The following is a 12,039-nucleotide window of genomic DNA, read 5'->3' on the forward strand; positions in this document are numbered from 1 at the left end:
CCATTATAGTTGGCTTCTGTATAACTTCACTGAATTTGCTTACCTTGGAATTTTACATAATTAATAATAATAATGTCCCATTTCACCTTCATATATATTATATTACTATAATGTAATTATTGATGCAAATATGTCACGTTGATGTCACTTATTTGTAATTTATTAAAGTTCAAATTACTTTGAATAAATAATATATCATCTCAAGTACCCCATTATTGTACCTAAGCACATTACTGTTACTTTGAATAGTTTTTATGTATGTATGCATGTATCTCTGTATATGAGTGTGGTGGGAAACAGCGCCCTCTGCAGGCGACCCGTCGCATTTAAAGTGGGCCGCTCAAACTGAAGCTTGTGTCAGCGCTTTGCAGCGGATCTCTCCGGTCGTCCTTAAATGTTTGTGACAAACATGGCGTTTTTCCGTGTCGGTGGAGGCGAGGGGGAGGGTGGTGTCGTGGCCTGCCCCGCCCTGAATGAGCACCTACTCGACGCTATCAGCCTCTGAAACGCAGCGGAGGGAAGCTCACTGTGAAAAAGTGCACAGAACACTATCAACCCAAAAGTCCAATGGTCAGTGTTTGCGTGGAAACTCCTGCACCAAACACCCAGACTGCACCGGGGCTCCGAGGCTGCTGCTGCTGCTGCTGACTGGCTTTGAAGCAACCGAACATCGACTCACAAAAACAACAACAACAACACAAAAAGTTAGCCCGGTGTGTCGCAGCGATGTCCGGGCAGCCTGGATTCGTGAGCCCGTTCTACAGACCCCGGTGTTTGGCTGCTGCGGCTCCGGCGGGGAAAGCCAAACTCACGCACCCGGGGAAGGCCATCCTGGCAGGTAAGAAAGTTTCTGCTGCTGCTGCTGCACACGTGAGCTGTCCGCAAGTTTTAGCACTGAAGCCTGTGAGTGCAGATGTGATAAGAAGAGAGAGGTCAATTACACTTATCTTCAATGCATAGGGAGGAAAGGCACAGCAGTACAACTGTGTTATTGAGGACAGGAGGATGGACCCCCTGCTGCGCCCTGGCACCCTTTTAACAGGGGTCACAGGGGTCAGGGAATTAGTGGAAGAACAGGGAATTTGATCATTTTTGGGTCAAATTAATGGAATATCAGGGACTTTAGTTTGTAGCATGTTTACATTTTACTTGCCATTTTATCAAAATGTAATATTTCCCCATGCTGTATTTTTCTTTACTAAGTTATTTCACCACGTTCCCTTATTTCGTAAGGTGGTTGTTATGGTGACTTGATCTTTCAGCATCAAATAACACAATTTGTGCACCATTCAAGCAGGGGAAACTTAAAGTTTTGTACATAAAGCTCACAAATGAATGGGTTTTAAAATACTGTGGCTATTTTTTGTTGCTCAACACAAAGACGGCCTGTTTTTATACACATTCTATGTCATGGACATTCAGGTTTTTAGTCTGTGGAAGTCAGGGAATGTGACACCTGTCTTGCAGTGGGGACCCTGTCTTTAAACTTTCACCCCCAGAGATTCATGGAAGCCTCGCTGACAGATGACCTCTGATTGGCTCGTTAGTCAATCAATGACAGATGCCCGAACTTCAGCGTAACATTGCAACATCATTTAAAGTACTAACACCACTCTGTGAAAATACTGTCGGCAAAATGTACTGCAAGTAAAAGTATTCATTATGAACAGAAGTGGGATGTAACGGAAGTACAAATACTTTGTTACCATGAGTAGAGTTTTCAGGTATCTGTTCTTTACTCGAGTATTCATTTTTCGGACAACTTTTTACTTTTCTTCTTGTACATTTTAAAACAAATATTTGTCCTTTCTACTCTTCACCTTTTACAAAACGGGCTCATTACTACAAAAAACAGCCAGTAGAACTGTCCTTCATAGGGATACTTTTTACTTTCTACTTTGAGTACATTTCATAGCCTATACTTTTTCGCTCTTACTTGAATAAAGGGGTTGAATCAGTACTTCTGTGTACTTCTACTTGAGTACAGGACCTCTGTACTTTTGACACCTGATTGTAAAGAGTTCCTGCTGTAGATCTATGTTTTGAAACTCCTTTTACACTTTATAGTTTGGTAGATATGTTGTTTTCACTGGACAGGAAGGGGGTGGGAAATGTAAAGCTTTCAGACGAATAGTAATGGAGTAAAAAAGTACAATATTTCCCTCCTGAGAGATAGTGGAGGTGAAGTTTAAAGTACAATGTACCCGGTCATATTCCAGCACTGCCTGTCAGCAGTTCAGAGGGTGTTTCTGGTCGACCTGCTGTCCTTTCACTGCTGCTCGGAGGCCTCCAGGTCTCCGTGTTCACGATGACGAAGCACGCCGCTCTGTCAGCCTCCGCACATGCTCACCTCAGTACATATTTGAGGTGCTTGAGTTTTACCATTTTCTGTTACTTTATACTTCCACTACATCTCAGAGGGGAATATTGTACTTTTGACTACACTACATTTATATTAGGTTACTTAGCAGATTCGATTATTAAAACATAATATAAATCAACTAGGGGTCGCCTTATGTTGCTTCTTCAGGGCCGATACCGATTATTTCTAATCTAGGAGACCGAAGTAGTAGTTTGTACCCTGTTCATTTTTAAACAAAGAACATACATTTTAATAATCTGTGAGCTTTAGAGGTGCTGGAGAGCCAGTTGTTATGCTAAATTAAGCTAACCGACTCCTGGCTATAGCGTCATTTTTAACGTACAATTGAGTGGTGTCAATCTTCTCGTCTAACTTTTAGCAAAAAGGAAATATGTCCTAAAAGTAATATTTAAACGAACCGTATCTAATGATTAGCTTACTATTCCTAGCTTAACTTCCTGTCCTAAGATTGCTATAACCAGACGGAGGGCAACGCACCATATCGGAAAATCACGTCCTGCTGAAGGGAAAATAATCGGTGCAAATGATTGAAACACTAACTCAATGCCTGTAGCTAGCTAAAAACATCAGGTTTCAGCATGTCAACGTATTTTTTTAGAACCCTTTGTCTACCAGGACAAGGTAGCTAGCTAATGTTAGCTATGTGTTAGCAAGCTACTGTAGTTAGCTCACAGGCATAGGCGCAAACATAAGACTGCACGGCTTTAGCTAGCTAATGTTAGCAAGCTACTGTAGTTAGCTGAGGTGCAAAACTTAACACTGCACAGCCTTCTGATAAATAAAATGAGGATGGGACAAGTTAGCTACCTAATGTTAGCAAGCTAGCTTAGGTGCAAACGTAATACTGCACGGCCTTCTGATGTATCCACATTCCACGATTACACAGCTGTCCAAATTATTTAGCTTAACTTACAGAAATGTAGTTAGCCTTCAAGTAATATTTGGACAAAATGCTTTTCTGCCCACGTAGCCTCACACAAGTCTCAGTTTTTCACCTCTTCACCTCATAAAAGCTTGGATTCTTTACCATGTTGGTAGCGCATTCAATCACATAGCAGCTTTCTTTTGCACTAAAATGTCTCTATCAGGATATGAAATAAAAGTTAATACGCAGCATTCATGCGTTCTATCTCGAAGGGTATAAACTGAGTTTTGTCTGAAGAACTGTAGGCTCCTAGTAAATAAATAAAACCTGTCGAAGTGTTCAAGTAAACAGCGGACTCGATAAACTGGTTCTGTATGTTTTTCCAGCTTGAATACGGGGAGGCTAAAGGCATCTTATGGGGAGGCTGGCTTTCAGACGACGACGACGACGTGGACTGTGTTTTTGATGAGATCTTGATTTGTACGTACAGCTCTGAAGCTGGTCTTTAAGCAGTATCTTTAATGCCTGGGTGTTGCAGCCAAAACGCACAGAAAGCTGTAATCTCGTGATTTAACAAGCACAAGCTGGCGTGTTGTGTTTCTCTGCATGATGATTTGGCAAAAAAGAATGCATGTTTAAAAGCATCAACAAAGGAAGAATTCAAGCTTGTGTAAATGTTAACCACACACCAGCGAAGCGTGTCGGTTTTCAGCCTTAGGGTTTGAGGTTGTTTTCCATAATTTCTGCAAATATTTGTTGTTTTTTTTGTTTTAACATCACTCCCAGCTCGATACCCGTGTGGGTATTTTGACACAAGTAAAAGCAGGAATGTTAGTAACTCGTCAAACTTGTTTGCGCAACTTTTCCTTTCGCTGTATTTTATGCAAACTTGAAGTCAAAGTCAGTGGACTTGGACCACTATCTGTAGGTCTGCGTTGCTGTAGGGGAAATGTGATGAACAGTGTGTGCTCTGAAGGCCACACACCCCCTTGGTGGCATGGGGCCAGGGGGAGTATCTGTAGGCCCAATCACACCGAGGTCAGCTGAGCCAATCAGCTGCCGGCTGCGTGTTTGCTGTTGAACGGCAGATGTGTGACAGCCAGGGTTTTAAGGTGGAATCTACAGACTCTTTCTGTTTCTGTTTCTGTTTCCCGTTTTTTATTTACTATATATTTTTCACTTAATAATTATATTTTTAAATGTTTTATTATGTTATCTCTTTAAAGAATACATTTTTAATCCTGTTACTTTCATCTTGTGTTTTTATTTGTTTGTTTTTTGTGAAGCACGTTTTGTATTGCATGTTGTTTTTGTATAAAATATGCTGTTTAAATAAAGTGTTGTAACATTATTTTTTGTGAAAAGCAAAATACCGTGGGAATGCCTTAACATGCAAGACAGTGTGATCAAAATGTGGCTTGTTAAAATCAAACTTTACAAAGTGCTTGAGTGTAAAAGTACAAGGTTTTATATTCAATAGTGTTATTTTAATGATCAGCATTGCAACTAGATGATGAATTATTTGAGCTATGTGGAAGCGTATTTAAAGAAATGTATTTGCATGTGTATTAGCTGTCTGAATGCTTCGTTCTCCCTGAAATGCCCTTGTGAAGTGTTGACAGACACAAAAGCCTGAAAATGTTAATGTTTTTACCGTTATTTCAGGTGGGATAGCAGGAGGCATCGAGATCTGCATCACCTTCCCCACGGAGTATGTTAAAACCCAACTGCAGCTCGACGAGAAGGCAAATCCTCCCAAATACAAAGGAATCGGTGAGTTTGTGTTCGCTGAGTCCAACTTTCATTTTATTGCTGTTATCATCGTCCCTCATCATGACAGCAGAGACCCTTCATAGCCACTTTATCCATCCATCCACCCCTCCATCCAGCCACCAACCCATCCAACTTCCATCCCTCCATCCATCCACCAACCCATCCATCCATCCATCCACCAACCCATCCAACCTCCATCCATCCATCCACCAACCCATCCATCCATCCATCCACCAACCCATCCATCCATCCATCCACCAACCCATCCAACCTCCATCCATCCATCCATCCACCAACCCATCCATCCATCCATCCACCAACCCATCCAACTTCCATCCACCCATCCATCCACCCACCAACCCATCCATCCATCCATCCACCAACCCATCCATCCATCCATCCACCAACCCATCCAACCTCCATCCATCCATCCACCAACCCATCCATCCATCCATCCACCAACCCATCCAACCTCCATCCATCCATCCACCAACCCATCCATCCATCCATCCACCAACCCATCCAACTTCCATCCCTCCATCCATCCATCCACCAACCCATCCATCCATCCATCCACCAACCCATCCAACCTCCATCCATCCATCCACCAACCCATCCATCTATCCACCCACCAACCCATCCAACTTCCATCCATCCATCCATCCATCCACCTCTTCATCCATCCACCCATCTATCCATCCACCCACCAACCCATCCAACTTCCATCCATCCATCTATCCACCCACCAACCCATCCAACTTCCATCCCTCCATCCATCCACCAACCCATCCATCCATCCATCCACCAACCCATCCAACCTCCATCCATCCATCCACCAACCCATCCATCCATCCATCCACCAACCCATCCATCCATCCATCCACCAACCCATCCAACCTCCATCCATCCATCCACCAACCCATCCATCCATCCATCCATCCACCAACCCATCCAACTTCCATCCACCCATCCATCCACCCACCAACCCATCCATCCATCCATCCACCAACCCATCCATCCATCCATCCACCAACCCATCCAACCTCCATCCATCCATCCACCAACCCATCCATCCATCCATCCACCAACCCATCCAACCTCCATCCATCCATCCACCAACCCATCCATCCATCCATCCACCAACCCATCCAACTTCCATCCCTCCATCCATCCATCCACCAACCCATCCATCCATCCATCCACCAACCCATCCAACCTCCATCCATCCATCCACCAACCCATCCATCTATCCACCCACCAACCCATCCAACTTCCATCCATCCATCCATCCATCCACCTCTTCATCCATCCACCCATCTATCCATCCACCCACCAACCCATCCAACTTCCATCCATCCATCTATCCACCCACCAACCCATCCAACTTCCATCCCTCCATCCATCCACCCACCCATCCAACTTCCATCCCTCCATCCATCCACCCACCCATCCAACTTCCATCCATCCATCCATCTATCCACCCACCAACCCATCCAACATCCATCCATCCACCCACCAACCCATCCATCCATCCATCTATCCACCCACCAACCCATCCAACTTCCATCCATCCACCCACCCACCCACCCACCAACCCATGCAGCCATCCATCTATCTATCCATCCACCCACCAACCCATCCAACTTCCATCCATCCATCCATCTCTTCATCCATCCACCCACCAACCCATCCAACTTCCATCCATCCATCCACCCACCCACCAACCCATCCAACTTCCATCCATCCATCCATCCACCCACCCACCCACCAACCCATCCAACTTCCATCCATCCATCCATCTATCCATCCACCCACCAACCCATCCAACTTCCATCCATCCATCTATCCACCCACCAACCCATCCAACTTCCATCCCTCCATCCATCCACCCACCCATCCAACTTCCATCCCTCCATCCATCCACCCACCCATCCAACTTCCATCCATCCATCCATCTATCCACCCACCAACCCATCCAACATCCATCCATCCACCCACCAACCCATCCATCCATCCATCTATCCACCCACCAACCCATCCAACTTCCATCCATCCACCCACCCACCCACCCACCAACCCATGCAGCCATCCATCTATCCATCCACCCACCAACCCATCCAACTTCCATCCATCCATCCATCTCTTCATCCATCCACCCACCAACCCATCCAACTTCCATCCATCCATCCACCCACCCACCAACCCATCCAACTTCCATCCATCCATCCATCCATCCACCCACCCACCAACCCATCCAACTTCCATCCATCCATCCATCCATCCACCCACCCACCAACCCATCCAACTTCCATCCATCCATCCATCCACCCACCAACCCATCCAACTTCCATCCATCCATCCATCCATCCATCCATCCACCCACCAACCCATCCAACTTCCATCCCTCCAATGCCTTAATCATCCATCCATCCAACAATCATTCTCCCATCATCCATCCATCCATTTAATAATGTTGTGACCAAAACATGAGGAAGTGACAGTTTTGAGTTTATCACCATCCTCCAGCAGCTTTTTAATCAGCAGCCATTTCAGTAATGTCAAAGCTCCAAAGTAACGAGGTGAAAAGCCCCTTAGGGCTCCTGCCTGAGTAGCAGTCCGATGCCGCTGTAGACAATAGTTTTTGTCATGGCAAACAACAGATGTGGGTTTGTATATTAAGTCAGTGTTTGTTATCTGTCAGCCGAGAGTTTGTGAACTTTGGCATCGGCCATGTTTGTCTGCGGAGACTGCGTATGTAGGTTGTAGTTTCAGGCTTATTGTAAAGGCTTTCGCAAACAAAGCAGCTGCTGATTGTGTTGAGTGAGCCGGCTTTTCTTGGCAGGAGAGTAGTAATATGTTGATATCTGGTGCAAGGAAATGATTGTATCTTCTGTGTGTGTGTGTGTGTGTGTGTGTCCTGCAGGTGACTGTGTGAAGCAGACGGTGAACGGTCATGGGGTGAGGGGTCTGTACCGAGGGCTGAGCTCGCTGCTGTACGGCTCGATACCTAAAGCTGCCGTCAGGTACAGAAACCTTACAGACATTTAATCGACAATAAAAAAATATCACCTTTAATCATTTCCAACAAGTTTTTTCCTCTTTGGTTCATACATCATTTACTAAATGTTAGAGCTTTTTATGAGTCACTGATGAGAACCAGAGCTGCAGCTAACTAACTGCCTTTCACTGTTGATTTTTCTGCAAATTATTTACTCAATTAATCAATTCATTATTTGATTTGTAAAATGGATTGTTTGTTTTATCCACACTTTTATTAATATAATGCAAAGAAAAATTAATGAACAATGTTGGGTTGCCGTGTTCACTGATGTTCTAATAAACCATCTTGTCTGCAGCTGTAAATTATTCACTAATAAGAAGTAAAAACATTTCTCAACCTAGCTGTGGTTATTAACGACTTATTACTGATCGATGAAGTCAGTTATGATGAACGATTAGGACCATAGAGGTTGCCTCTTTGTGATGTGTACCGATTATTTTCTGTTTTATTCTCTGGTCTCTGCTGCAGGTTCGGGGTGTTTGAGTTCATCAGTAATAAGATGCGAGATGAAAACGGAAAACTCGACAGCAAGCGAGGGTTCATGTGCGGCCTCGGTGCCGGAGTCGCAGAGGCCGTGTTCGTTGTTTGTCCCATGGAGACGGTCAAGGTAAAAAAATATAACGTTATAGAGAGGCAAAGACCCGCCCCTTTCTGTGTCCCTTTACTTTGTAAAAAAAATATGTACGGCAGCCAACATCCCGTCATTGTTATGATGTAATTTCAGGTGAAATTCATTCACGATCAGACATCAGCAAACCCAAAGTACAAGGGATTTTTCCATGGAGTGAGGGAGATCATTAGAGTTGAAGGTAAGGATGGGTGCTGTTGTATTTTACTGCCACCTACTGTTCAAGCACAGGAACAGCCCCTTGGTCTGTGTTTGAGTCAACACACCTCCTATGTCTGCAGGGCTGAAGGGGACCTACCAGGGCCTGACAGCCACCGTGCTGAAACAAGGCTCCAACCAGGCCATCCGCTTCTATGTCATGACGTCCCTGAGGAACTGGTACAAAGGTGCGTGAGTGAATAACTTCCACGTCTTTTATGATCGCCGCACGCAACCACCCCTAAAAAAGCTCAATATTCTTTCTTTCTTTTTAACCCAAAGGCGATGACCCCAACAAAGCCATTAACCCTCTGATAACCGGACTGTGCGGAGCTGTTGCCGGAGCTGCCAGTGTGTTCGGAAACACTCCCCTGGACGTCATTAAGACCAGAATGCAGGTTGGTTGAATAATGTCCTGTTAGTAGATTCTCCTAATGGCACCCGGAGCAGAGTGACTCACGTGTGTGCTCGTTGTTTAACAGGGTCTGGACGCTCACAAGTACAAAAGCACGTTGGACTGTGCCGCCAAGATCATGAAGCACGAGGGACCAAAGGCGTGAGTTCACACACAGAGATGAAGTGATTTCTGACTGACGAAAGAAGGCGTTCACATATTTTGTTTTTTACAGCAATTCACTACAGAGTCACTGGGGTGCCAAAATAAAGAATAAATCTGTACAAGAGTCATAAAATAATAATGTGGAAATGAAACAATAAAATAATACCTAAATAAATGTGGAATTATAAATAAAATATATAATATTTAAGTAATGTATAAGAATAACTAAAAACACTTTCACTTATTTTCCCATTTATTTGTTAATTATTATATCCTTTTATGGATTTTTATACATATATATTTGATTTATTAATTATTATTTTATTAATGAAAGCTGAAAATACAAGACTGTATCTTCTTAATGTTGACGTATTTCTTGGTGAAACAGGATTAGAAGGCGGGACTTAACGTTTGGTGGAATCTGATTTGATGGTTCAAAAGCTGAGCTCACCACCTTCTGTAGCTCTGATTGAATGAGTTTTGCATGCGTTTTATTTATTTATTTTTTATTTTTTTAAATGTTCATCTTATATTGTTGAATAGGTGCACAATAATAGCGGGGATGTGATCTCAGCTCGGCTTTAAAGATACCATCCCGGGACTCCATGTTTTTACAACACCACGCTGGTGTGAAATATTTATGCCTGCAATCTTATACCCAGTCTTTTGTTTCTACAAAAAGGACTCGAGCCCTGAGTTTATCCATGTGTGCACATGCCTTCTTATTACACTGTTACATTTAGGTGCTTCAGGGGCTTCAGTATTGTGCATGCACCAAAATTATTATTATTATTATCAATTACATGTCAAAATGGCTGCTGTGATGTCGTCGAGGTTTCTTTTTTGTTGTGAAAATGCATTTTTTTAATAAGTACGTGTTGCATCTCTTTTTTTTCCCCCTTAAGGTTCTACAAAGGTACCGTTCCCCGGCTGGGTCGGGTGTGTTTGGACGTGGCCATTGTCTTCATCATCTACGAGGAAGTCGTGAAGGTCCTCAACAAAGTTTGGAAGACGGACTGAAATCGACTCCACCGACCCCCGGTGCTACACAACGAGCAGGAGTGTTGGGACAGGCCCCTCACATTATTAACCAGGCCGCGTCCCAAAACAATCTACTAAACCTAGGTTTTAATATCTACCTCTTAGGAATTTTCACAGAGAGAGAGAGAGAGAAAGGGATTGGTACGTTCTTGATTTTATTTATAACACAGCTAAAGAAAAAAAACTGCTCACACTTTATGTGTTTTTCTTTTTACCTTAAATTCCAAAAGGGGGGAATTTCCTTAAGAGCTCAGGGAAAGGTAAGGGACATTTATTTGGATCTGACCGACGTGAGAACGGGAAGAGTGTTTACAACACAGACGTCTCCGGCGCTTTGAGTTCAGTTACACAAAGGCTTTACGTGCTCGACCTGAGAGAAACCCGACCCGACATAATGTGATTTAGACACTGTAGTCAGAGAAATTATACTTGAAATGATTATACCAGAGATCAAACTTCTAGAACTAAATGCCTTTTAAGTCATAACCGTCAGATTAATTAAGAGTGTAGGATCGATTAGTCATTTTTAGATTTATTTTAATTATGTACGCGGCTTCTTTAAAAATGCAAGTTTCCACAAAAACGCGTGGTTGAAGCGTTTGCTTTTAACTTTCAGAGATGTTTTTTAATCAACTTACTGGATTGATAAAAAAAAAAAAAGTGCCTATGTATTCATTTTGAGATCTTTTGAGATTAAGAGTGATTGAATGTTGTATGTGCTTTGGTCACTGCAGATGTTTTTAATAATGTACTCAGTGCCAGATGTTTAATTCCAGGCAGTTTCTAAGGTATTCATGAGATGTTCGTATCCTCCTCAAATTCCACGTAACTGTATTTCAATGAGTTTATTTTTTTTTTGCTTTTGTTTATTTTTAATTGCCTTCATTGCATAGACGTGCCTGTCTGAGAAGTGCCATTAATAGTGCCTTCCATGTCATTCCAGGGAGCATGAGAGTTTAAAGATAGCTTTTATTGCAGATTCTGTTTTAATTTTTAAAACTATATTAATGCCTTTTACACTAATTGCTATATATGTATATGCCATGTTATAGACTGGAGTTTGATGCTTGTAGATCTTGAAGTTTATAGGGAATGCTATTAATTGTTTTTGCAAATGTTTACTCCAGCTTGCATACATCAATGTCATGGCTATTTAAATGGATTTATTTTTTCTTTCATAATAAGACATGAATTTTTTTTTGCAGTAATTAAAACCAAGTATTGTGCCTTCGGTCTCAGTATTCTAACAGGTATGTTCACAATTAAACATGGGATCAGATTGTTAATGTTGTCGTGTTCATTTCTTCTAACTTTTAAGGACTGTAGCATTTGTTCTCAGGAGTGGTGGAAGAGCTACTCTGATTAAGTGAAAGTACCACCAGTGTAAAAACATCCTTTGTGTAGTAAAAGCATAGACACATAACATAATAAACGGGGGAAACTTTTCAGGTGTCATCCAGAATGCTGCTGCCAGAGTCCTGACCAACACGTGGAAGATGGACGACATCACACCTGTACTTAAATCAATGGC

At 42.9% G+C, this 12,039-nt stretch overlaps 1 protein-coding gene across 1 annotated transcript; it reads left to right on the forward strand.

Moving 5' to 3' along the window:
- The first annotated feature begins 476 nt into the window (after positions 1–476).
- slc25a1b (slc25a1 solute carrier family 25 member 1b) lies at positions 477–11,788 on the forward strand. The gene is made up of 9 exons (XM_084034836.1): positions 477–838; positions 4,914–5,021; positions 7,945–8,044; positions 8,551–8,689; positions 8,807–8,891; positions 8,992–9,096; positions 9,191–9,306; positions 9,391–9,464; positions 10,373–11,788. Exons 1-9 carry the CDS (start codon positions 727–729, stop codon positions 10,485–10,487), a joined length of 954 nt encoding a protein of 317 aa, XP_083890962.1. The 5' UTR covers positions 477–726; the 3' UTR covers positions 10,488–11,788.
- Positions 11,789–12,039: the final 251 nt, after the last annotated feature.

This window comes from Eutrigla gurnardus (assembly GCF_963514095.1).
Source record: "Eutrigla gurnardus genome assembly, chromosome: 19".
Taxonomy (NCBI): Eukaryota; Metazoa; Chordata; class Actinopteri; order Perciformes; family Triglidae; genus Eutrigla; species Eutrigla gurnardus.